General features: G+C 38.2%; 3 protein-coding genes across 4 annotated transcripts; 1 reads left to right on the top strand and 2 right to left on the bottom strand.

The window, feature by feature from the left end:
• Positions 1-675: 675 nt before the first annotated feature.
• On the bottom strand, positions 676-9,198 carry nat15 (N-acetyltransferase 15 (GCN5-related, putative)). The gene is made up of 7 exons (XM_044331928.1): positions 8,711-9,198; positions 5,670-5,785; positions 5,450-5,579; positions 4,482-4,578; positions 3,042-3,276; positions 2,621-2,786; positions 676-2,520 (listed from the first exon to the last, which is right to left on the bottom strand). Exons 2-6 carry the CDS (start codon positions 5,777-5,779, stop codon positions 2,630-2,632), a joined length of 729 nt encoding a protein of 242 aa, XP_044187863.1. The 5' UTR covers positions 5,780-5,785; positions 8,711-9,198; the 3' UTR covers positions 676-2,520; positions 2,621-2,629.
• A 3,269-nt stretch (positions 9,199-12,467) lies between these two features.
• On the top strand, positions 12,468-19,465 carry dnase1 (deoxyribonuclease I). Of its 2 annotated transcripts, none has more exons than XM_044332164.1 (9): positions 12,468-12,608; positions 13,662-13,800; positions 14,586-14,674; positions 14,871-14,957; positions 15,766-15,881; positions 16,152-16,264; positions 16,410-16,567; positions 17,164-17,257; positions 17,921-19,465. In XM_044332164.1, exons 2-9 carry the CDS (start codon positions 13,663-13,665, stop codon positions 17,969-17,971), a joined length of 846 nt encoding a protein of 281 aa, XP_044188099.1. In that variant the 5' UTR covers positions 12,468-12,608; position 13,662; the 3' UTR covers positions 17,972-19,465. The 2 variants fall into 2 exon arrangements, with proteins under 2 accessions (XP_044188099.1, XP_044188098.1); XM_044332163.1 differs by lacking the exon at positions 12,468-12,608 and adding an exon at positions 12,630-12,735.
• eci1 (enoyl-CoA delta isomerase 1) lies at positions 19,412-25,425 on the bottom strand. The gene is made up of 7 exons (XM_044332162.1): positions 25,321-25,425; positions 22,895-23,005; positions 21,961-22,088; positions 21,705-21,851; positions 21,443-21,564; positions 21,136-21,314; positions 19,412-20,480 (listed from the first exon to the last, which is right to left on the bottom strand). Exons 1-7 carry the CDS (start codon positions 25,361-25,363, stop codon positions 20,314-20,316), a joined length of 897 nt encoding a protein of 298 aa, XP_044188097.1. The 5' UTR covers positions 25,364-25,425; the 3' UTR covers positions 19,412-20,313.
• Positions 25,426-26,216: the final 791 nt, after the last annotated feature.

Genomic DNA, 26,216 nt, shown 5'->3' with positions numbered 1-26,216 from the left:
TTAATGTACACACGTACTACTTTAATAGCCATACAAGTTCATATAAATCATTATGCATCTATGAAATTAAAACTATTTTTTAACTGTGTTGTGCTGTTGGCCCAGAGTCATAAACCAAAAAGTTAATGAATCGCTAGAAGTTATAACAGTTCATCCTAAGGGGAACATAAATGTCTGTACCAAATTTCATGGCATTCCATCCAATAATTGTCAAGAGATTTCACCCAAAAACACAAATGTTAACCTGCAGACGGTGCTAGAGGAAGTCAGGAAATCACCAAAATCACTGGAATTCATTGTCTGAGAAATATGAATCATTCTTTGATTCTAACACAGCTGTAGTGTTGTGTAGAGAAATGTTTATCTAATCTTCTTCCCCTAACTCCTGTGTCCTGTGCTGAGCCCAGAGGCTCAATATCAATACATCCAGATGCTGGCTAGCATTGTGTTCTTCTGTCTGTATATTAAGAACATTTTGCCTATGACTGTTGGACAGCAGCAGAATGGAGACAACACATTTCTTCCATTTCCTACAAGTGCTGAAGTTCTTGCATTGTTTTGGCAGGATTCTCATGCTACAATTGTGCCAGTGTGGCACCAGAGGATTTGAGTGGTAAAAGGATCAATGAAAGCCGTTTTAAAAGGCAATGAAGACAAATACTTGATACCATAGCATATTGTGAATGAAAACAAGGCTCAGGTTTATGACAATATAATAAGACAATCACAATGAAAATGTTATAACAGTGTAAAATACACACAGTAGGGGCTGCCAGACTGACTCAGTCTTTACAATCAGTCAAATGAAGTTTATTGCAAACACAATGTCTGAAACTTTCTTGTGAGTCACCTGCCCAGGGCTGGTAAACGGAGAAAATTTCACCTTTTAACAATGAACGCATATTTTTCACACAGTCATCCTTGCCAGTGAAGTGCAACAGAATGCAATAAAATTGAAGAACTACAGTGTTACTCACTGACAAACATGTCTTCCGCAGACAGATCTGACCAACATTTGGCACTAGCCAGGTGCTAATTTCGGACCCTGTATGTTTTTACGCATACACACCTGCATGCATGCAAGCAGACACACAAAGTGTGTTGCGTTTCTGTTTGTGAACATTACTTCCTGTTTCTTATCTCTTCTACAAGCAGACATTAAAATCTAATCTGGGCCATATTTTAAAATCTGGACAAATAAATGGAAATTTCTCTACATTAGCAGCAATTTTACAGCCATGGAGCAGACAGACAGTGCTGTAGCCAGTTACCATTTAAAACCTCTAAAATAAGGACCCCAGCAACTCTCCCTTACTCTTGTACGAACTATACACGGGCAACATTTTGAAACAATGTAGAAAGGCCATTTAGTGTAGAGTTAAGACCTATAAACAGTACTGCATAACATGTGGAATGCCTGTAAAGCTGCTGTAGTAAGTACTGACGGAGTACTAAACTATAACATGTCCATATGTTTCTGTGCTGATGTCACTAGTACAGTTTCTACTACTTTTATTTATTGCACACAGCAAATCAGACAATTTCATAAATTTTCAAAAGGGAAGAATTCTCTTTTTTGAAAATTATTGTTACTACTGAAAATATCACCCATCTACATTGTGTCTCAGAGTTTCCTTTGTATAATAAGCTTTAGTCTAACCTACTAGCCTTTCAACATTTGAATTGCATGCAATTGAATGCAACTTGTTCTTGAGTCTATTTTACAAACTGGAATTGACTCGGAGTCTGGATTCAGTCGATACACAAAAAGGGAAAAGGATGGATTATCATCCAACTAGGCCTATCAACAGCATAGAATAAACATACATATTAAGAGAAATTTATATATTAGTTTAGTATATATAATATACAAACAGTATACATAGTCTCTGTGACAGTGGTGGACAGGTTGAAAAGAGAAATATAGGCATAGTTTGAACCTTTAGTCTCTATCGGGTTCCCAGTGTGTGTGAGAGTGTTTTTGTGTGTGTGTGTGTGTTACACCCCTTTCACACCATTATTACAACCTGTGTTTGCCGTTTGTGTGCCTGGGTCAACGTGGTCCTCCACTCAGCTCTGCTGCCTGGGTCTGACACTGCTCAGCTTTGGTATGATTGGTTAAACACAGGTTACTATAGTAATTATGGGATAGTATAGTGTATATGGGATAGTATAATAACTAAATAACCAGAAAAAAATCCCATGGTTTTACCAAATCATGCCATTTGTTTTGCTGAGTCTTCAGTGTAAACACAACATTGCACTTCTGATGACGTTACAATGCAAAAACCCTGTTTAGCAGCAGGTACAGAGCTACAGCTGCAAACCCAGATCTTGTGTGAACAGTGCCAAACGTGTATCTTACAGGGAATAATATTTGGATACTTGAACGGTCAAACGCAGGTTGAACCTGAGTCCTGTGTCAAATACAGGGTGCAGAAAGCCGTACAGGATGTGGGTGTGCGTGTACATCTTTGTGTGTACAGGGGAAGACTGATGAGAAACGGAACACTTGTGCTCCTGAAAAAGACAAAGAAAGAGAGAAAATCTGACATCTGTTGACAGACAAAACTAGACAGAAAAGGTCACATGTACAAGCTTTAAAGGTGATCCCACCCACCATGCTGTGTCACATTGTTCGGCTGTACTGTATGCCAGTCTTGGAGGCGATGTTGGACCAGGGCAGCAGAGAGCGCAGCAGGGACTGGGCCTGTCTGTACAGCCTCTGAGGGATGGAACAGGGGCTCAGGCTGGCCAGGGTTGAACCGATGTGCTGGATATAGTCAGTGGGACACCACGTTAAGGAAACATGAAAACACCACATTTATGTTTGGTTTATCTACTTGATTTGTCTGTTTGATTGCCTGAAAATATAAGGATCTGCAAAAAAGAAGAGCATCTCTTCCCCTCTAATCAAGATGATAAAGATTGTACTCATTGGAGCAAAAAAAGTTCTGATGTAAGAGTGAAACACAAATACAAACTGTCCCCTAAACAGTTGTGAGTAAGTGTCTCCTGTTCTTCCTTCAACAAAAGGATATAATATTGTCCAGGGTGGATGACCCCCGTTGATGTAGAGCACATATGTGAATCCGTCTTTGAGGACCCCTCGTATGGAGTAGTAGTAGGGCAGGTAGTGGTGCTGCCTGAAGTCCCTGTTCTCATAGAAGTGGATGGCAGTGTTGTTAGTGGTGAGGACGTGCAGGTAGATTGCCTTACAGTGGTCCTGGGCTGTCGTTGATATATGCTCCTTCAGACTGTCCAGCAGTAGGGAGCCTGAATGGTCGGATGGAGAGAGATTCTCAGTTAGTGAGAGGAAAGCTTACAGTATTCTGAGTCATGGTTGAAATGTCTCCTGCTCTCTGTTCATCAATAGAGAGAACACACAAGAGCTACACAAAGAAAGAAGGGATGAGTTTTCTCCATTTGTCTCTGGTGCCAGAAGTTGCAACAAAGTGTGTATAAGGTTATGGAGACATTTGCGCATAACCTTTATGTTATTAATTATTCATGACAGTCTGGCAGCTCTCCCAAAAGACAAAACTACATACAGAAGTAGGGCTGCAACTAACGATTATTTTCATCATCGATTAATCTGTTGATTATTTTCTCGATTAATCAATTAGTTGTTTGGTGTGTAAAATGAAAAATGTTGATCACTGTTTCCCAAAGCCATAAATGACATCCTCAAATGTTTTGTCCAGAACCCCAAAATATTCAGTTGACTGTTTTAGAAGACTAAAGAAACCAGAAAATATTCACATTTGAGAAGCTGGAATCAAAAAGTTTGACATTTTTTTCTTAAATAATGGCTCAAAATGATTTATCAATTATGAAAATAGTTGGTGGTTAATTTATTGGACAAATTATTGACTAATTGTTGCAGCTCTAAACAGAATAGCATTTGTCAATATTTATGAATTTTTCAATTCAGTGTACAAGAATGAACACCCACCTCCTCCATAAATAGTTGTTAAAACATAAGTTGACTATCCAGTCATCCACAAGTCATAAATAATGTCACTGAATGTGATGTTCTCTGTTACACTGGACTCTGGAACAATGCTGTATGTTCATTCAAGAGGTCCATCATCAACTGAAGAGTGGATGAAGACCTGATAATCTTTGCTGTAGTTGGACCAGTTCACTGTAAAATCTTTGTCGATTTGAATCAACTCATCTTTTATTATTTATCTAGTGAGATAGTATATGCGATTAAAATGTAAGTATAGGTCTCTACTAGTGTGTTTGTGTGTGGGAGTTACCTTGTGGGGATGTAAACTGAACCCCCACAAAGTTAACAATTAAGAGTGTTAAGGGTGAGGACTTATGTGGTTTTTGTTAAGGGTTACGTTAAAAGGTAAATGTAAACATTGGAGTTTAGCATGTGGTGGTCATGGTTAAGGTTTGGGTAAATCTCAAGCAAGTGAATGTAAGTAAATGTAATGTGCGTGAGAGCTCTTGAGAAAGGGGAACCTTACCTATGCCATGTTTCCTAAACTCTTTGACCACTCCCAGGCTGAGGATGTAGGCTACCTGTGTGTCCACAGGGAAACTGGAGGCCAGGATGTCTCCATCCTAATACACACATAGACAAAGACGGAGAGAAAATTAAGGATTAAGGCCCAACATTTTCCATAAATATAAAACAGATTATTTTACCATCCACAACGGATTTTGGAATAAAACTTACATTTGACTCAGTATTATATTGAAAAATATCAATTAAATGGATCTGCAGCTCTGTAATTTGGAGCGACTCTGAACATGCCCTGCGTGCTCCCTCTGCGACCTGCCTGTTACACAGTCCTCATCATGCCTAGGCAAATTACCTACTAGGAAGGTAGCTTCCGAAATGCAAATCCTGTTCCAAAGGGAAATTACATTTTGACAACAGGCACTCTATCCACTGAGTGAACAGCTTATAAAAACTATAGCCTGAAGTGAGTGGATTTCTGATACCAGTCCAGTGGAATAACTGTACATCTGTCAAGTATCCTACTGTGACATGAGTTAGACCTTTTCTAATTAAGTTATACCACTTCCTCATACAGCCTGTTGTTGTCATAAACCGACAAAAAAATGAGTTAGCTGCAGCCCTTCTTTCAACATTTTCTCTCTCATTTCTTATTCCTGTCTAATGACCGAGCCTTACTCAGTCAAGGGCATCTGGTTCGTCTAATTAGCTGACTAAAAAGAGAATCTACAATGTCAATGTTCCACTTAAGAACTTTGAGTGAGAGTGGATGAACTGCACTAACAACACACTCGGTGACACCAAAATGTCAATTCATGCAGCTACACACCTACACTGTACACAACACACACTCTGCTTTTCTCTTATTCCAGCATATCTCATAGGCCTTACCTTCCCCCTGTGAGACATGACATCCCTACAGAGTACACGAATACAGAATACAGTCCATATAAGCAGGGTGGAACATCATACCTCTTTGTGTACTTTGGTCCGGCCTTTGATCTCGGCCACAATCATTCCCACGATGCCTCCTCTGAAGGTGGCAGCGAGGGAGAAGAACTTCTTGTTGGAGGTGATGTCCTGATACCATGAGTCTGGGTATCTAAGGTGTCAAAGGTCGAGACAGGTTAGCTTTCATGTCCCAAAAAGTGTGGATTTAGATTTCATAGAATGCTTTCAAACTGATTCTTACTCGATTGGGAACCAATCACCACAGAGCAGCTTGACACTCTCTATGTCATCGTGGCAGAGGAACCGGAGCTGGACTTCACTGAGAGCTGTGGGAGGCACCACGTCACTCATTCACACCTGCAGCGACCAACACAGAGCACAGGAGGGTTAGGTAGGTCACAGTGTCAGTCACTCCAACCAAAGCAAACAATTGAGAGATCTTGTTGAACAAAACTTTGATTTTTAAAAACACTGATAGACCAACAGGAAGTCCTAACTGTTGTGGAGGGCATTCTGTCATTCACATCTAATATGAAATAAAAAGCCTCTTGCATCCTTTATTACAGGATGCAGAAGGCTACAAGTCAAGCGTTTGTGCAAGAGTGTGTATCCAGTTTACTGCCTAACATTCAGGCATGTATGACTCTTTATATGAGGATTGCACGATATTATCTGCACGCCATCGGTATCGGCCGATAAAAGCTCTAAAATGAAATATTGTCATCGGCCATTTCTGCTGATTATGAGAGGCCGATTTGTTGCTTTCTCCTCCGCCGTGCTTCCCTCCACTGGGTCTGTCAGGCAGCTGAGTGAAGGGGAGCCTGCGGAGGAAGCACCAGGACCATCAGGGTGAATGTCCATTGAGGAGCTGCTAAGTTCAGCTGCACAAATACGAAACACCACAGCTGACAGGATGTATTGCTCTGTTTGGAAAAAAAAACTTCTTCTTTTTGGTTTATAACAGCGGTTGGCAACCAGCGTATTAGGTGCAGCCACCTTCTGCTCTGGAGTGTGGACCAGAGATTAAATCCTACACATTAATCCTGTCTGTCTAATAAACTCAATGAAAACTCTACTGCTCCACCCACTTGGCAGGTTCATTACAGTTTTAATACTGAGCTCCTGAACTCCAGTCGTCCTGAGTTCTTCCTTCATATATTGTCTTTCTTGATCATACTTAGTACAATCTATGTTTGCATGCATAATAGTCTCCTCAGCCAGCTGGAAAATATGCATATATGCATATATCGGTATCTGCATAGGCTATCAACCACAATGAGTTGGAAATATCTGCATATCGGCTAACGGCAAAAAATCCAATACTGTGCATCCCTACTTTATATGACTATCCTTTCCAAACACGCTTAAACATTTCAGAGCTTTGTGTTAGAACACGAAATTTAATAACCCAATTTCAAAAGAAAAATTACTGATCAAACATGGAATAGGACCAGTAATAGAACCAGTAATTCTTCTGACCGAACGTTTATCATAAAAGTTGCAAATTATTATAAAATAGAATAATAAATAAAAGACACCAGGAAATTGAATGCAAGAGGACACAAATGTGTTTGGAAAGTCGATAGGATGTAATCTGCACTAGAGCTAAAACTTGCCTAATATTTGATAAATTTATTAGTTGATCCATAGAAAATTAATCAGCAACTATTTTTATAATAGATCAATTGTTTCAGTCATTACTTTAAAAAAAAACAACAAGTTTCACTGTTTCTAAGCTCTCTATGAATATTTTTAGACTGCTGGTCAGACGGAACAACAAATTTCAAGATGTCACCATGGGTTCTGGGAAATTATGATTGGCATTTTTCAATTTTTTGACATTTTATAGACCAAACAATTAATTGAGAAAACAACTAGCAGCTTAATCAATAATGAAAGTGAGTTGCAGCCCTTGCTTTACTGATAACTCTGTTTGGGACTATTTACATTATCAATTAATTGTCAGCTTTTTTTTTGTGATGAATCTACTTATTATTTGACTAATAAAACTTCAGAAGACTGTTGAAAAATGTCTCTACAATACACAAAGATATATAATTTGCTGTACTAACAGGTATGACAAGGAAAAGCAGTTTTCAACATAGTGGCCCTAAATAATATTCTTTACTTTTTGTCATAACTACTGACAAATGCTTGCTCTGCAGTTGCACGAAAAATAAATGAATATCCACTGAAAGTATAATGAAAACCGAGTCTAGAGAATGCTTAGTGTCCATCTTTTGGGCTTGACCTTTGACAGGATTCAGGCTCCAACACAGAGATTATCTCATACATAACAAGTCTGCATTTCTTTCTTTCTTTATTAGGATCCCCATTAGTACCAGCATCAACATTAGCTTTTTTCCTGGAGTTCACCACCCATACAATCATACACACTCACACACGCTGTAGTCACTTAACACAGCAAACAAAAAAGCTCATCTCATTAAATGAACAATCGAGTACACGCAGAAGAGAAACTAAAGAGCTTTTCACACTGCACTTAGCCCAGGGCTAAAATCATTCAGACACTTAACCTAGGGTTAGTTGAAGTGCAGCATGAATCCTATAGCCCTGAGTTTAGGTTAACCCTGGATTAACCGTGTATGTGAAAAAGGCTTACGTTATGCCATCGTCAACTCTTACCCGAGGGCTAAGAATGTGCAGTGTGAAAAGCCATTATATTGTCATCCTTTCAGACATTAAGCCAAACACTAAATATAAATCAATCACAATTCCTCAACAATTCATAGCATACAAACAAGTAATAATCCTTAATAAACATAAATCCTTATCCGAATGACCTTCTTAAATAATATATTTATCCATTCTGCGCGTTCACACATTTAATTCCATGAACTAGGGTATTAAAATACATTTCTCATTCTCTGCTAAGGGGGATTTCTACTTTCACCCAGGTTTACATTTTATTTCTTACACCATTTTGACAAGTTAAATTGATCTCAATATGTTTGTCCTGCTACAGAATTCACAATCCACAAGCTCGAATTATTGTTCAAAAAACTACATAATGTTTACAAAATCAACACGAATCATTAATTAGTCCATATTCCATTGTGGACGTTGACAGAAATGTAACATAGCATTTCTATCTTTACACTTGCCATTAAAGTCCTAAGCTTACAACCTGGCTGGTCACAAAAAAGCAGAAGAAAACGCAATTAATAATAAGGTAGGTTGTTATAAATCAAGTACTACAGCTGACAGTTAATTAGCACATATGCTAACACTGGCTAACGCTCTGTTGCTAAGCTAACGTACCTTGTTTCAACACTCGGACCGGAGGAAAGTCGAGGAGAAATATGTTCCTTATGTATGAATCCTTACAATCACTACTCCGGACACAACATGATAAAGTACAAATTTATTCCCGACTCTCAAGGCCGTTTCATTACTGTGTCACAGAGCTAAGCTAAGCTAGCCAGAGGTCTCTCTGCTTTGATAACAGCTGGATGTTTTCTTCCTGTTTGTGGCCGCTACGTAAATGACGTCACAGTTAAAGCGTTTTCTTCCTGTGATTGGTCGGTTGGCATCAGACTTGTCAGTGTTTTACCGCCACCTACTGGGCTGAAGTTTGGACTAGAGATTAAAGAGTGTACTCAGTTATCATTGCCCTCGAAAAACTAACACTATAGCTCACTGGTTCCACCCATTATAGTGCAATAGCACACGACCTGAGGTGTCAATATTCGTTATATTTCTCAAACAGTCTAGTTTTGAAGCCAGTCAAAAAAGAAAAAGAAAAAGAAAAAGAAAAACAAAAAACGGTAGGGATCCTACTATCTTATTTCCCGAGCTTTCAACCACATCATACGGAAATTGAGTTAAGTTTTGTTTTTGTTTTGTTTATATGGTCAAATTACAGTTTCCAAGGTGATGAACTTCCATGCTCAGTATTCATTTGATTTAACTTGGAAATGAATCAATTAATATGATATAATTTTGTCTGAACTTTGAAAACAAAAATCCCAATTCCTTTTAAAAGGTTTCAATGCTTTTAATAAGAATTTAATGTAATATTTTTATATTGCTTTTCTTTAAAAAAAAAAAACCCAACCCATATTTAATACATTTGTGTATAAAATGTGCAATACAAATAAACTTGCCTTTCCATGACCATTAACTGCAGTTAACTTCACTAACAGTGTCATTTGATTTTGAGAAAATATTATTTGGGTTTTCCATGAAGATGTTGAAGACGTTTTTCAGAATTTGAAATCACATTTAACTTGAACATCAACTGCATAATTAATGGAGTTTATGATAATGAAGTCCTTCATGAAATGTACAGATCAGAAAATGATACATCTGCAGAAAATATAGTGTATTAAAAAAAAAAAAAAGATTCAGTGGATTAGTGATGGTTGTCTGGATGACAACTTGGTCTGAAGACACACAGAGTGAGATTCTGAAAGAAAGAGGCACAAGCACATAGTACATTGTAAATTAGTACAATACGTACAATATAGTACCCCTCAATGTGTTCACTTCTTTGTTTCCTTCACACACTGAAGGAAACATGTGCTGTGGACAGCGTTTGCGGACTCCCCTGCATGAATCTGCTGAAGGTGTGAAGAGAGCTCATTGATGGCATTTGCATGCAGAAGAAGATGAAGAAATCATCACGTGAAATTTGGGCATGTCAAACAATTTGGTTGCACACTTACTTACCTTTTCTGCCCAAAGCAGCTGGGTCTGCCCCTTTAAAATGATGAAATAAAGGTGTTAAAAACTAAAAATAAAACAGACTTTTCCACTTCCTTCCTTTGTCATTATATGTTTCTTGAGAGCAATCTATCATTAAAACAGTAAAAAAAAAAATATCAGTTTGGCTTAACATATGACTGAAAATATTCAGATTCAGTACAGAACCTTGTGTCACAGGACTATACTCAACTACTGTATGTCCCTGTGGATATTTTTAAAAATAAAATCTGCATTACAGTCAATTTCTTATATTTTTAAATGATTGTTACATTTATGATCTTCATATACTGTGTAAATATCATAACAAAATGTATCTACTTTTGTTACAACAAACTATGAACAATTAATTTCAGTTATTGGCAAACACATTTTGGATCATATTCAGTGACCTGAGCTCCTGTAATAATTCAGAAAGTACAAGTGAATGTCATCAAGTTCTTGTTTACCTCATGGCACCACATGTTGTTTTTAAACAAATAAGGGAATTAGGACAACACACCTAGTCAACTGATTTTAATTTTGAATTGGCAATTGTGTGGCAATTCAAAATTAAAATCAGTTGACTAGGTGTGTTGTCCTAATCCCCTTCTTCATTTAATTTCAACACTTCAAAGATTCAGCACCCGGCTTTTTTGATTTTGATTGTGAGTTGAGCATGTTGTATTATACAATTTTTAAGCACATTCTGTTTTAAAAGGAAGATATTTCATTTTGGCATCAAAACCATGTCAACATGTCTGAAAACATCAGAAAATTCCCATCACGTGTGACCTTAAATGAACAGTCTTTATCATGTTTTTATGCCATCTGTTGCCTTCTCATTGATACTGCGAACACTGCAATTAAAAATAGCATCTATTGATCACCCGCATACTCTACTTCAAGAGGTGAGTGTTTACTCATTTTTGTGCATTAAAGTTAAAATTCTGATTGCATTGCAAATTTCATAATTTATTACTAACAAATAATACAGTATAGTATAGTATAGTATAGTATAGTATAGTATAGTATAGTATAGTATAGTATCATCTCATCTCATATCATATAGTATAGTAGTTATATTTATAGTATTTATCCCAAATTTTTATCACTGCCTTGATAGAAATTTACAGTATTTACATTGTATATACAATTTGTATTCATATATGCATATATAAAACATCTGAACAATGTTAGCATTTTTAACACCATTTAAAGGTCTAAGGTGCATGTTTAAGCATTACAAATATATTTCAAAGCATCAAGTCTACAAATACATAAAAATCCATTTTTCAATTCTTTCAGATAATCTGTTGCAAATATTTGTGTTTATTTGCACATATCTTTGCAGATATTTTTAAATAATTATTTCAAACAGAGATCTTTAAATCAGGGTAAATGCATATAACCTTTACATTTAACCTGACCTTGGAGAGGAATATGTTTCAAAGATGAAAATGTATTTTTCAAGAGGACTCTGCAATGCCAGATACACCACGACAGTACACACTGTAAACATCACACATTATTACTGTTACCTTATTAATCATTACCTTACTTTAAATCCATTAAACACCTTTGTGGTTATTGATTCAGTTTGTATGTTTGCATTGTGAAGTTGCATTTGCCATTTTACCAACACTCTTTTTAACACTACACTATTTTACCAAAAAGCAATGGTGGTCTGTGTTGTAGGTGACATATGGAAATTGCCCGCCATGCCAGTGTGCTGGGATAACAAATCACTTGCCCACAATGAGCACCAAGTGCAGACTGGGAGTTCACCTAGGACAGCAAAACATGGGCTTCTACTGATAAACAGTAAAAGTATGGTGACTCTTAAAGCAGCGAGTCAGTGCTTTTCTTGGAATAAAGCAACATATTCCACCAATACATGAGTAAATATAAAACTATCTGAGAAAGATTAGATAAACTTGAAGCTTGTTGCTGTGGGAAAATGCCATCATGCCCACATTGACAATGCTAACCTGCTGATATTTAGCAGATATGTTGACAATTGCTAATTAGCACTACACACAAATTACAGCTGAGGCTGATGGGGATGTCATTAGTTTTGCAGGTATTTGGTCATAAACCAAAGTAGTACTGAACAATTCAAAATTTGGAGTAAAATGAAAAGTTAGTGATCATTAAAATTATTACAATTCATCCATTTGGGGGATATTTTTGTACCAAATATGAAGAAAATCTATCCAATAGATGAGATATTTCCCTCAAAATACTCATGGTGGCACTAGATAAAAAAAAATCAGGGGATCACCAGAAGTCATTAGGATTTCTCCTCTGGGGATCATGTATGTCTGTGCAAAATTTCATGTGAATCCATCCAATAATATTTCAGCGTGGGTCAAAGCGGGGCACCGACCAACCACCTGTAAACCCCGTACCACATCCAGAACACCCCTCCTCTCTTGACTCCTCCCCAGCATGATCCAGTCACATGCACCTGCAGGTAAATAAAAACCTCACAAGAGACGCTATCAGTAGTTCTGCTCAGAAATTGTAGTGGAGCCTCCAGGGATTCACACAACAAAGCCTTTGTGTTCCTTTTCCCTCCACACACAGACTTACAGAAGCAGGTAGCTATGAGCCTCTGAATCTTTTTTTACTGCAAAAACAGCAGATGCAAGCTGAGCCGAACAAAGCTTATATTTTGAGTAAAGATAAGTGTGTTGACTTTTTGTTACAGTTACTATGGATGAAACATTCAGCACAGCAATGCTACAAACCAGTTTGTTGTTGTTGAGAATTACAGTTCTAGCAGGCTTTGTAACAGTATGCACAGTAATTGTAATCCAGCATGACTGGGTCTGCTTTTATTTTCATGCTATGTTTCTTTAAAGACGAAAATGTATGTAGCAGTAATTAGTTGTTTTTTCTGACTGACAAAATGTAACACACAACAACAGTATATGAATAACCAATAATTACCACACTACAACTGCTGATCTTAATTTCCATATTTTTATAACCTTTGCCCAAGAGTCACTTACATGCCAGCTCCAATAGGACAGTGTAACCAGGGTAACAGGATAATATATTCTCCTACTGGAGTAATATTTAATGCCTAGCTTTACAACAACAATCATTCCTCTGCAGGACATCAAACAGTAAGTTCTGGACTTATGTCACGTGTCCAGAGGTGCAGGTGTTATGTCTGTCTCTCATTCCCACAGTAAGCCTAAGAGGAGGCTGTCAGGGTCATGTGACATATGACTGCACATTCAACTGCATTAATTTTCTGGAATCTATTACATGCTGACCTGATCACCACCAAAAGCATTTCTATTATTTCCATTGTAATGTAAATGTATCACAAGATACAAGATTTTGGATTATGAACATAAACTGCCATAACAATGATGCCTGCTCTACACCCCTAATATATATATATATATATATATATATATATATATATATATGTGTGTGTGTGTGTGTGTGTGTGTATACATTTAGACTTTTTATTTTTAATTTATTTTTTTTATATCTGATGTTGTTGGCACAGGATGCGTTTGGTGTGTACTTTGGGTCTCTTTCTGGCCCTACTGCATGTCTCTACCTCTCTGCTGCTGGGAGCCTTCAACATTAAGTCCTTTGGGGACAAGAAATCCTCCAACACGACTCTGATGAACATCATCAGCACGGTCTGAAATGCCACTGTTTAGCATTCTACAACCAGTATTCTTTCCCTCTTTATTTATATTTCACCACCCCTTTACAAATATAAACACAATACATTTTGAAGGGTGGTGAATAATTTAAATACCACACAGTTTTGCATTGTTCACTGTGTCTGTCACAAACATGCACAATTGCACAGCATTTCATTTGGCCTACCTTCCACTGTAACATGGTGGTAGCACAACCATGCCATTGATTGAGTTAGAATACTGTCTTGTTTAGAGGGATTTGGAAATTACAGGGCTACTCCAAAAATGTAATAAAGTTGGGAGAATAACAAGTGTCAGATAAAAAAAAAAGACCAAAATAAAAAAATGCACTAAATCCTACATTTCCCATAATGCAACCAATTGCATCTTTTCTTCCATCCTTCCTATATGGTGAAGGCCAATGGCTTTCAAATTGTCTCCAGTTTGTAACACAGGGTTTCTGTTCTGAATTTGTATTGCCCAAGCTCAGATAACCCTGATGACATCACTATGACATCGGCAGAGTTATTTTCATACATTTTATACAACTGTTTTCACAGGCTGAGTAGTACTCCTCACTATCTCTACTGGCCTCTATGGGTAAAATTGGCAGAGTGCCCCTTTACACCCCCAAAAACAATAACAAACACGTTGACAATATAATTATACTAGAAAACAGCGTCCATAGAATCATACTATAATTGACTTCACTAGAAATTGCCCTGTAGCAAGTTTAGGCCATGAAAATGTGATTTTGTGTGTTTTTGCATCTGTTGCAGATTGTCCACCGCTATGACATCATTCTGATCCAGGAAGTCAGAGACAGCGATCTGTCAGCAACCAAAAAACTCATGGAGCATGTCAACAAGTTAGGATTAGGATAACCACACTCCTTATATTCTGTAGAGTGTACACTGTATTATTACACACAGGTGGAAGGCCTAAATATTCTGACCTTCTTCAGGAAGTTTGTAGAAACATGTTAAGATCATAAACTCACATTATCATATAAGATAAACAATGAAGCTCTTCATCTATGTGTGTGTGTATGTGTGTTTTCCCAGAGGTTCTCCTAAGTTCAGGTACAAGCACATCGTCAGTGAGCCTCTGGGTCGCAGCTCCTACAAGGAGAGATATCTCTTCCTCTACAGGTACACAGAGACTGTTTTGCTGTTATACTGTTTTAATGACTTTGCACAAACAAAATCATTATAACGATAGACTATCTCATGTAGAAATGCTCCTCTGTATCCTCTGTTGATACTTTTCATTAGGGAACAAAACAGAAATATTTCATTAAATGATTTTTATTTAATTCCGCACAGTGTCTTTGTATCTGACCTTATGATGAGCAAGGGCAGAAAACCAAAGGTTCACATTTAAGGGGTTTTAGATAAATATGGGTGACTGTGTGTCACATGCTGTGCCAGAAAATGCACTGTTACATTTGGTGAGCATTTTGTGTGATTGAATTGCATTATTGGGTGCCAAATGCTTGCAAATTTAAGTGTATTTTGTGCACAGAATACTGTATAGTTTTGTGTCAAATGCACACAATGCATTGTGTTCAGGCTTTATTAGTATTAAAGTAAATCTATAGTAATTATATGTTACATGTGTTATATGTTATGTTATACCTGTAGTATGATATGTATGGGGTCTGTATGACACCCACCCTTCAGTGGCCACATGAGGGCATTGGACTAATATAATTCAATTCATCAAGTGTGGTGCAAATGACTTTTAGAAAATGCACAAGTAATGCTGTGAATATCTGAGTATGAGATAGACTGGACCTCACTCACTATTAGAAAACGTCTTCAAAAGTAAAGTTTTACAGGGAAGAAGCATGAAGCAAGAAGTACATTAAATCTGTCCTAAAGAGCAACTCCTCACACAGAAAAAGAGCACAATAGCACTGTAAAAGAGATGTGGTTAATTAGTATTTTTTCTTTCCAGGGAGCAGACCGTATCTGTGGCTAAAAACTACACTTATGATGACGGCTGTGAGCCCTGTGGGACAGACATCTTCAACAGAGAGCCCTTTGTTGTCATGTTCTCCTCCAAATATACCGGTAGGCTCTGAAAGAGTGTGAGAAGCACAGAGAGTATTGCTTTTTCACCATCAGACACAAGTGATGTAGATTTTTAAACCCACATTACTTGATTTAGTTTAATACTAAAAGAATACACCATTAAGATTTATGTCATACAAATAGTGTTGTTAACTTTCTCCTTCCAAATTAAACTCACTGTTATTTCACTTTGGTTCAACTTGTCTCTCCTTCATCAAACATCCCTCTTTTCATTCATTCACTCACTCTTCTCTCTCTCCTGTTTTCTAGCTGTGAGGGACTTTGTTTTGATCCCCCAGCACACCTCTCCAGACTCTGCTGTGAAGGAAGTGAATGCGCTCTATGATGTGGTGACTGATGTCCGCACTCGCTGGAATACTAATGTGAATACACACTTCAACACACACACACACACAAATTCAATTATGGTTCAGTGGAACTACGTGAGCAAAAGGTGGAGCACAAAGGATAATTAATTAGTCTGAGTCTGGGGGTGACAGTGATTGAACCTTCACACTCTCCCCGCAGGACATCATGCTGCTGGGTGACTTCAACGCAGGCTGCAATTATGTTATGGGCTCCGACTGGCAGAAGATCCGCCTCTACACTGACAAGAGTTTCCACTGGCTGATTACTGATGAAGTCGACTCCACAGTGTCACAAAACACTCACTGCCCTTACGACAGGTAGACACACACAGGCACTTGCTTACACAAACACAAACGCACACAGACTCATAAAAGGGACATACTGTGCACATTTCCAGGTCTGTATTTTTATTCTGGGGCCCTACTAGAATATCTTTGCATGATTTACAGTTCAGAAAACTCCTTATTTATCTTATATTGACCATTTATGCAGCCACTCAGTTCAGCCACTGTCTGAAACAGGCTGTTTTAGCTCCTTCATGAAGTTTCCTCCGACTGCTGAAACAATCAGAAGTTGTAGGATTTCACTTCTTTTTCTCCTTCTTTACTTGAAATATCAATTTCTCAAATACATCTGTACATGTTCGAGTTGAAATCTGAGAGTGGACAACACGGACGGCCGTTTGTGGGAATGTGACAACAATTTGACATCAGTTGGAAGAAGAGGTAACTTTGCAAATAAGGCGTTCAGAGCAGGCTGAAGCCTGGGCCTTTGACATCCAGGGAGCATTTTTACATATGCTCACATCATGTTTTGGAACTTTAACTATGTTTAGCATAGATATACGACATAAGAAAATCACAAAAAGCATGTTATGTCCGGTTTAATTCCACCCCTCTTCCTGTGTTTGCAGGATTGTAGTGACTACTGACATGATGAAGGGAGTGGCACACGGCAGTGCTAAGGTCTACAACTACATGACGGACTTAAAACTCAGTCACAGTCTGGTAAAAACAACTCTAGCTTTAATCCTTGTCTACTTTACAATTAATTTCAACTGTAAGGTTAAAGAAGGCTTTAAAGAGTAACTAAACACAGACTGAATATCTTTTTTTGCTTGACCTCCAGTATTTGATGTTGTCACCTTGCAGCAGTGATGTAGAAGTGTACTCAGGGTGTGGTCAGTGCACCCTGACATCACTGTTGGATGTGGTTACAAGTGCAACAGACTGAACAAGACAGCGTCTGTGAAATGTTGCTTCCCAGCTTGGTGTGAAGTTACTCCTTAAGAACCATACTGGTGGTCATTTATATTTCAGCCAATTAACTAATTAATCACATATATTTTAAAAATATTTCTATTTCTTTTTGAAACATACTTAAGCAAGCAAGATTCAGTCCTTTTCAAGTCTCATATCTAAAAAAAATGTATGCTTTGGTAAATGAGCAACAGTGATACTATAGTTTTTCATGATTTGTAGTTACAGTAATGGGCTAAAACAAGCAAAACCATCAGTATACCTTAGTATACTTGCAGTGATGCTGGAGCAAACATAGTTTGTTGGTATGTTAAGGTTTTACAGTACATGATGAAAAACACATTGTACAAGGAAAACACCTATAATCAATTGTGCCAGAAGAAAACAATGTTTTCTCTGTATCTCTCTCAGGCACTCGCTGTCAGTGACCATTACCCTGTGGAGGTGAAACTGCTTGGCTAAGCTTCTACTGCCTGAATCATGAATCCCACAGTCTTTCCACAAGCCTCCAGGCTGAATCGGAACAATGATTATTCACTAGGAGTGAATTACAAGACCAAAATAAAACATCTGCCAAATTATGTCACTGCATTGTTTGAATATAAACATAAAAAAACACAGCGGGGAACAAGGAATTATCATCTGTACAGCTGGGCTATTACAACTACAAGTGGACTCATACTACAACTACACTGTATGTGCTTGGTTCATAATCACCAGAGTCAGTTAGTACTCATAAGCCAGCCCATTTGGATTAAAGGGCAACAAGTCTAAGATGTAATTATTCAGTAATATCTAATTTAGTTTTGGCAATAATGTAATGTCATTAATTTTGCTGGTATTTTGGTCATGAGTTGAAGATTCAAGCTGATAAAAAATTGACCTTATGATGGCACCACATGAAAAGCCAAGGGATCAGCAAAGTTATTACAATTCCTCCTGAGGGTGACATGAATGCATGTACCAAATTCCACAGCCATCCATCCATTATTTGGTATTTCACAAAAAACCCCCCATGAAGATCAACCTCATGGTGGTGCTAGGGGAGAAGTCACCAAAGGCCATTGTTTGAGATAACAAATAATGGAGGCTTTTTTGTGAAATAACAAATAATGGAGCCTTCATCCTTTGGGTGTTATACATGTCTGCACAAAATTTCAACACAATCTATCCAATAGTTGTTGAGATATTTCCACCTGGACCACAGTGGTGGACTGACACTGCCATCCCTACAGCCATACTGCAAGCTGAAAATGATAAACAACCTTTAATATGCTGTACACTACCCACATATTGCCACCATGTGGGGTGTGGATGTGGGCCATTGTTGCATCTTTCTTCCCTTAATTCCCTGTCTCTCCATCTCTCCACAAATAAATACAATAATATTTCCACCATGGACTTTTCAACTATACATGTCCTAGATTTTGGGGGGTTCTGATTTTTATCAGGTTACTCAGTAAACTTGCTTGGACAGGCCTGTGAAAGCCTCAAGGCACATGACTTGTGTGAGATCATTTTACCTTTGGAAACCAATTTCTTATGAGACAATGTTTCTGAACGGACTCTCTGCTGTTGTTATTTTTCAGTGTTTTGAGCAGCACAAACAAGAGTCCATTTACCCTTACTGTATTAGAGTGATGGTGTAGGTTTCATCTGTTGACACATCAAAATGAAGTTATCTGCATGTCATGATACCAGAGTAGCAGTGAGACTCTCTGTTGGCTCTGAACCAACATGTTTAAGAATAACTGAGTCCAAAAGTGAGACTGTATTTTCTCAATGTGGCCGAGAGGACGAGAATGTTTTAATACCTCTGACATGCTGGCAAAAATTAAGGAACAATGAGATTTTGACCCTTCAATTCACCCTTTGATCACATCAACAAATCCACGGACCACATGAATTCACCCATTTATTCAGAAATTACAGGCAGTCAGAAAAAGTAAGTACACACAAATCTGTTCAAAAGATGACAAAGGCTTTGCCCACAGTGGGTTATTCAAATGCTCTCAAGCTTACTTTCATTAGTTGTTATGTCTCTTAAGGGTACAGTAAGGCTAGGCACTTAAATGGTGAGGATCTGTTGCCTCTGTGACAATAACTGACCATTTGCTAAACCCCGCCCCCACACATGGCTGTCCAATCATAATGTAGAAGTCATAACAAGGCATGGCACACTTGTCACCTGTATTTCCCCACAAGTGGTGTATGTGTGGCTGTAGTAAGAGTGATACTTGTCATTTAAGGAGTATGGAGGGTGTCTTTTCTTTTTTTTTTTTAATACTTTACTATAATAGTAGTGCTATCTAGCTCTACACTGCAATACACAATGCAGTGTGCATTGCAGTGTATATGCATATATGTGGCCCTCATTTCTATATTCAAAACTCCTAACTGAATTGCAAATAATGTACTTCTCTATGACACTAAATATTGATTTTTGGGGAAAGAAACAAGAACAAAACATCTATAATCATCCCAAATGTAACATTAGCTTATGTGAAAGATTGAAAAAAAAAATTCTTGGTGTTAATTTTTAACTAAAGTACTTGGAAAGTAAAATAGAAAAATACTATTTGTCATTGAATCATTGCCATCAGTCCTGAGTGTTTTCCCCAAGCTAGTTTCATCACACAGGATTACTGAAAATGATTCATCAATGGTTGAAAATTGTTATGAAGAGGAGCTGCAGAGAACTGTCTTTGAGGATCTTACTGAGCACATGATTCTGAAGGCAAGTGTGTTTTCAACTAACTTTTCACACAGTCTAGTGTGTGTATATCTCATTTTACACGTTTCATCTAGCTTTTTCTCTTTTTAAGCATCTCCAGATACATACGAAGTGATTTCTGAATGGAGTCTTTGGTGATGAAACTGACAAAGTTTTGGATGTCAGCCTCTCTGTTGGACGTTAGCTTGTCGATGGTTGGCTTCCTCATCATGGACTTGGTGATCTGTCTGGCGTGGTCTGTAAAAGTGAAAAGTTGAACAGTTAGCTCACCAATTTCAACAGTGGAGTCCAGGGACCTACAGTGGCCTTAAAAATAATTCTGGATGAGTCTCCGCTACATGGCTCAGTAAAATAATTATTCATATTTTATTAATCAATATTTGTCTGAATTGAAATGAAATAGAACAGTGACATATACATGTATGTCAGGGATTCCTTTTGATTCTCTTATCTTCACTTTTTTCTTTTACTGGAACAAAGCTGTATTTTTTTATGTTAAGTCTTTTGCACCTCTGACCACACCTAATGTCACTGATGGATAACAGTAATAATCATCATAACAACCACCTTTATTTGTATGGCACTTTTCAATTTGTATGGCACTTGTGTTAAAAAACACAAAAACTTGTAACCACATCCAACAGTGAAGGCACAGTGTACTGACACACCCAGGAGTACATTTCTACATCTTAACAGCAAGGGGATACCTTCAACCACTAGAGGTCAGTATAAACAAAATTTACAATTAACATAATATTACACCAATATATATGATATTTCAACATTACAGGGTGAGTCCTGATAAAAATGTTGAACAAAGAAAATAAGTAGCATCTACTGGCAATTTAGAGTTTCTAATTGTGGCCTGCCCTCCTACTTATCTGCTATATACCTGGAATGGCCAGCCACTTGGTCATGGTCTGTGTGGCTGTGGTCAGGACCTGGTCTTCTGGGACCAGTTGGTCCACCAGGCCTATCTTCAGGGCCTCTGAGGAGCTGTAGAGCAGCCCCAGTTCCAGGGCCATCTCTGTGGTCCGGTGGCCCACTGTATTAACCATGGTGTCCTTAAACCTGCAGACAGCGCCAGTGTTCACTTCAGTGTTACAACAGGTGAAACAGTGCCAGGCATGACCAATACTATCGTCATAAACATCACCGCCACAACTGTCATGGCCATTGCCATTCTCCTAATTCCTTACCAAAAAGGTGCCACAATGCCGAGCTGCGTCTCATTAAGGCCGATGCTGTAACGCGGGTTGTCTGCCATTATCCTGTAGTCACATGTCAGAGACATCAGACAGCCGCCTGCAGGACTGGAACCCTGTGGAGGGGTCGACAAACTACCATGTCTTGTGTTTGTTCTAATCAAAATGTTGGCGCTACAGCTGGAAATGTAAAAACTGATGATTTCTTGCGTGATACATAGACAAAATAATAGCCTGGGTTTTGTTTCATACGTACGTTGATTGCAGCTATAGTGATCATGTTGGAGCTGTAGAGTTTCAGCCACATCTCCTGAACGGCTTTCCAGAACTCTCCACAGCGCTCTGGACTCTTCCCGTACATCTCCATGATGTCCAGTCCAGCTGAGAACACCTTGGGTTGACTCTGATCACAGCAATGCACGCACACACACACAACTGTCAATTTGTATTGCGATATTAAAAAATGTTCACACACTCCAGCAGTGACTGCAAACAATGAGGTGCTACTGTACCGAGGTGATGATGAGGCCTCGGCAGCTCTTATCCATCTCCAGCTTCTCCAGGTTGATGCACAACTCTGTGAGGAAATCTAAACTGAGGCTGTTGACTGGCGGACTCTGCATACGCATCACCGCCACACCTACAGAAAGAGAGAGAGGCTGATCTTTTACCTGAATTCACTGACGCGCCTTTCCTAAAGATTCATCTCAAAAGGAAAAGAAGTGACATGAAAGAGTAAAAAGGAAAGTAAGCGGAGGGAGAGAATAAAAACTTCAATCTTGCATGTGTTCGGATGTGCTAACTCAATCATTACACTTACAGTACCTGTCAGAAGGTATGTCCACATTTATGACTGGTACTGTGTATCTGGGGCTGCAAGTAATGATCATTTTCATCACTGGCTAATTTGAAGATGTTTACCTCAATGAATCACTTCGTTTATAATATATCTGAAAACTGTGCAACATTTCCATTTCAATTTCCTACAAGCTAAGGTGATGTTATAAGATGTCTTGTTTTGTCAAACCAACAGTCTAAAACCCAAAGATGGTCCATCGACAATCATTTTAGACCAAGGAAAAGCTGCCAGTTCTCAAATTTAAGAGGCTGTTGTTCCTTCACTTGGATGTTTGAGCTTCATTGTGTAATCAAAACTTCCTCCATGTTGACCTAATGTTTTTATAAATTTAGTATGATGTCCATTTCCCCAGCACTAACTCCATCAGTACAGCAAGAGACATGTCAGAAGTTCTACTTTGCCTTTTTACCTGACAAATGTCAGGTAATCAAAAAATTTTTTTTGGCCTGGTGGCCCACAAGGCCTGTTCTATTATGGGGAAACACTGAGTACACTTTCAAATATTTTTTTCACCTCATACACATATTGCTGAAGGGAAGATAAAAACCTTCAAGCTCCCTCAGACCACACAAGGTGTATTTGCTTACCTGTGCTTTGGTCAAAATCCACTTTGATTTTGGGTGAGGTAGAGTTGTTCCTCCGCTGAGCAACACACACCCTGCCATGACTGCTGCAGGAAGACAGCTGGGAAAGACGACCTGCGACCCGCGCGCGCGCACACATGCACACGTGCGCGCACACATGCACACGTGTGCACACACACACACACACACACACACACACACACACACACACACACACACACACACACACACACACACACAGATAGGAGCTATATATCATTACAACTATTAAATCATTACATTTATACATCATACATGTAATAAAAAATGAAAAAATGATATTGGTGTAAAATCCGTCATTTCTCCAGCAGTAATTTGTATGTGAAAACAATGCAGGATTTAAAATGCTTTTTAAAAGATTGGCTGTGCAAAGGTTTAATGGGAAGGGAAAGGTCTAAAGCACACTTGTTGGATCTTAAAGGACGGGTTCATAATTTTTCAAGTCTGTCCTAAAAGAACAGTCAGGTGCCCAAATCAGCATTGAAACAGGTTTTTCCTCACCATAATCATTCCTCCTGTTCATACTGACCATTAGAAAATCAACAGCAACACCTCCTTCTGTGAAAAAAAGTATATAAAAGTTTATCTGAAACTAATGTGAAGCTTCAACCATCCAATTTAGTCAAATCAAGTAGATATCTTTCAACGTTACAATCTTTTTAGTGCCAAAGTCCCTCTTTTTGTTACTATACTTCCACCGCAGCTAAACAGGGAATTTGATGCTAAAAAGACTGTAAATGTGGCAGATATCCACTTGATATGACTAACTCAGACTGCTGAAGCCTCATATAAGCTTCACATCAACTTTTAAATGCATTTTTGCACAAAATAACGGTGTGTACACACCGTGGCTTTTGGTCCCAATCACTTACATTGGAAGCACATTTGGAGGGGATCTTTTAATAGTCAGTATGAACAGGTTTTTATGTTAATATGAGCACCTGAACTGACCTGACAGACTTGAAAAATATTTATTTTACACTCAATGTAAACATAACTTAACATAACTCCACAGGAGTTTAAGTGGAAAGAAATGTGATAAATAGCTTTAATCCTTAAATTTGCAAGTACTGTATATAGGAATATATAGGAGTAAGGGTTAGTCAGTAAGTTAGTAAGGGTTAATTTTTTACTTTTTCCTTTTATTTAAAGTTACTACAAGGAACTTTTAAATGGTTATGAAACAGTCTCATGATGCCTCTATATGACCTACATAAGCAAATGAGACCATCAGCGAGAAGATTGGCTATTTTCATACAGTTATTCTTAATGCCTGCCACCGGGTCTGTTCTCTGTGAAATCAGACAAAATGATTTTACACACGCAGACCAGAAGAGCCTATGTATGCCTATTTGATAACGATAAGTAAAGTTAGACTTGTTGTCGGCTTTCCCACTCATTTTAAAAAAGATGAGAAAAAGAGAGAGAGAGAGCAATGGTGGTTGAGCGGGCTAGAGAGTAGATGAGAGAGCGAGTGGCAGTGTACCGAGAACAAAGGAATGATGTGAATCAGAGAAATAAAACGTTATTTCCTGATAGTTTTACAGTGGTTACACTCCAAAGCACAAATAAACACGTCCACACCTTTCGCACAACCCTGTGGGAAGGTGCTGCATTGCCGGATTGGGTGTGAATGCAGCCTGACATGTAACCTTGGAGTATGGATGGTACTAAAACAAAGTTTACTTTGCATCACCATCATCATATTACAATTATTAATCTTACATAGCCACAAACAGATACATTACCTCATCACTATGCATCCTGCTAACAGCTGGGTTTAAAAAAGAAAAATAGTATTAAAAATAAACTTCATCTTTCTTTCACTCGCAGATAACAAATGCACGCGCTAGCCAGATCAAGTTCTTTACGACACGAGGCGGTGGTGCTCATGGCAAATGAAGTCGTCATTCTGGGAAACACTACTGCTTTTGTCCACAGGGGACGCTAAAATCAACACAATATGAAAGCACATTGTAGTAACTTTAAGTTCAAAATTTCACCTTTGGCAGTTCAATGAATCCTGATCTTAAAAGCTTCATCACAGTCAAGTGAGTTCTCAAATGAATTTGGGAACTCAAGTCTGTAGCTGATTCAAATGAACTGCAAATGTTATTTACTTGTCTACATGTCTTGTGAGAGCAGTCATTCCCAAAACAGCATAATGTAGGCACATTATAGGTGCAAAATTAGCTAGCAGAGACCAGCAGAGTTCAACACGTCCTGCTGCGACCTTTGTTCCAGTTTCTGTACAGACAGCTCAGCTAACAGTTAGACGCCGACCAGCTGGCAAATGTTCAGAGATACCGTCTAAATGATGGTGAAAAAACGATGCATATATATCAAATCATCTCTCCGCAGTGTACCCTTGCTTTCACATGCAGACAAACCTGTTAAGCCGCATTTACTTCTCAGGGCTGCTCTCAATGCCATTTTGAATCGCTCAGACCAGCAGCTATTTCCGCAATGACATGACGTCAGCACGGAGGCAGGACCATCAGCTGTTCTAAATAGATCTTTACGACAGTAATAAGACCGTATGTACAGTGCAAATGTTTCTTTATTCTCAGTTCTCTTTATTCTCATTCTCGTAAATCCGATTAGAGTTATTGTTTTGTTTTTAATTTTGTGCCATGTTATTCCATTACATTTATCTGACAGCTATAGTTACTATTTACTTGCAGATTTAAAGACAGACTGCTCCTTTACACATCTCAGGTGGCTTCAAAGAATTATTCAAAATTGTCCAAAATTTGCCCAAAAATGTCTAATGTTTCACAAAGGAAGAGAGAAAAGTCCAAAAAAAAAGAAAAAAAAGAATGTGTGTAGCAGAACAAGCATTGTCATCAGTATTAACAATCTAACAATGTAAGTACTTTTTACATTTGATACTTAAAGTATCAAAGTTCAAGTTTTTATGATAGTAAACCTACTTCTGTTAAAGTATCTGAATATCACAGCCTATTGCTATGCTGTATATAAAAGAACTACCATAATGAAACAGCAAGTTAAGTCCATCTTACTTAATTGCTTTGATGCATTTGGTCTTGAAACAGGATGTTTTGGGAATACAGGCCGGGATAAGACAATAAGTTTGATTTTTTTTTATAGTAGTGTTGTGCCGACAGTAAGGCATGAGCAGAGAGAGAGAGAGAGAGAGAGAGATAAGAGAGTGAGTGAAAGAGGGAGATCATACAGTAGGTGTGTACTGTAAGTCACAGTCAAAGCACAAGTGTATGTCAGCAGAGACACACCGGGCACTGAAGCTTCTCTAAATCAGTGAGTA

Source organism: Thunnus albacares, chromosome 17, assembly GCF_914725855.1.
Source record: "Thunnus albacares chromosome 17, fThuAlb1.1, whole genome shotgun sequence".
Lineage (NCBI taxonomy): Eukaryota > Metazoa > Chordata > Actinopteri > Scombriformes > Scombridae > Thunnus > Thunnus albacares.
Note: the sequence above shows the minus strand (reverse complement) of the source record. Positions and strands in the feature narration are given on the sequence as shown.

What these genes read in the sequence shown, in the direction of transcription:
- dnase1 (XM_044332164.1), top strand. Translation starts at nt 13,663, where the DNA reads ATGCGTTTGGTGTGTACTTTGGGTCTCTTTCTGGCCCTACTGCATGTC. An exon ending in TGATGAACATCATCAGCACG is followed by an intron (nt 13,801 to 14,585) that starts GTCTGAAATGCC and finishes CATCTGTTGCAG; the next exon opens with ATTGTCCACCGCTATGACAT. An exon ending in GCACTCGCTGGAATACTAAT is followed by an intron (nt 16,265 to 16,409) that starts GTGAATACACAC and finishes CTCTCCCCGCAG; the next exon opens with GACATCATGCTGCTGGGTGA.
- nat15 (XM_044331928.1), bottom strand. Translation starts at nt 5,779, where the DNA reads ATGAGTGACGTGGTGCCTCCCACAGCTCTCAGTGAAGTCCAGCTCCGG. An exon ending in GTTTAGGAAACATGGCATAG is followed by an intron (nt 3,277 to 4,481) that starts GTAAGGTTCCCC and finishes CCGACCATTCAG; the next exon opens with GCTCCCTACTGCTGGACAGT. An exon ending in CATCCACCCTGGACAATATT is followed by an intron (nt 2,787 to 3,041) that starts ATATCCTTTTGT and finishes GTGGTGTCCCAC; the next exon opens with TGACTATATCCAGCACATCG.
- eci1 (XM_044332162.1), bottom strand. Translation starts at nt 25,363, where the DNA reads ATGGCATTGAGAGCAGCCCTGAGAAGTAAATGCGGCTTAACAG. An exon ending in TCACTATAGCTGCAATCAAC is followed by an intron (nt 21,565 to 21,704) that starts GTACGTATGAAA and finishes ACCCCTCCACAG; the next exon opens with GGTTCCAGTCCTGCAGGCGG. An exon ending in CAAGTGGCTGGCCATTCCAG is followed by an intron (nt 20,481 to 21,135) that starts GTATATAGCAGA and finishes TCACTTTTACAG; the next exon opens with ACCACGCCAGACAGATCACC.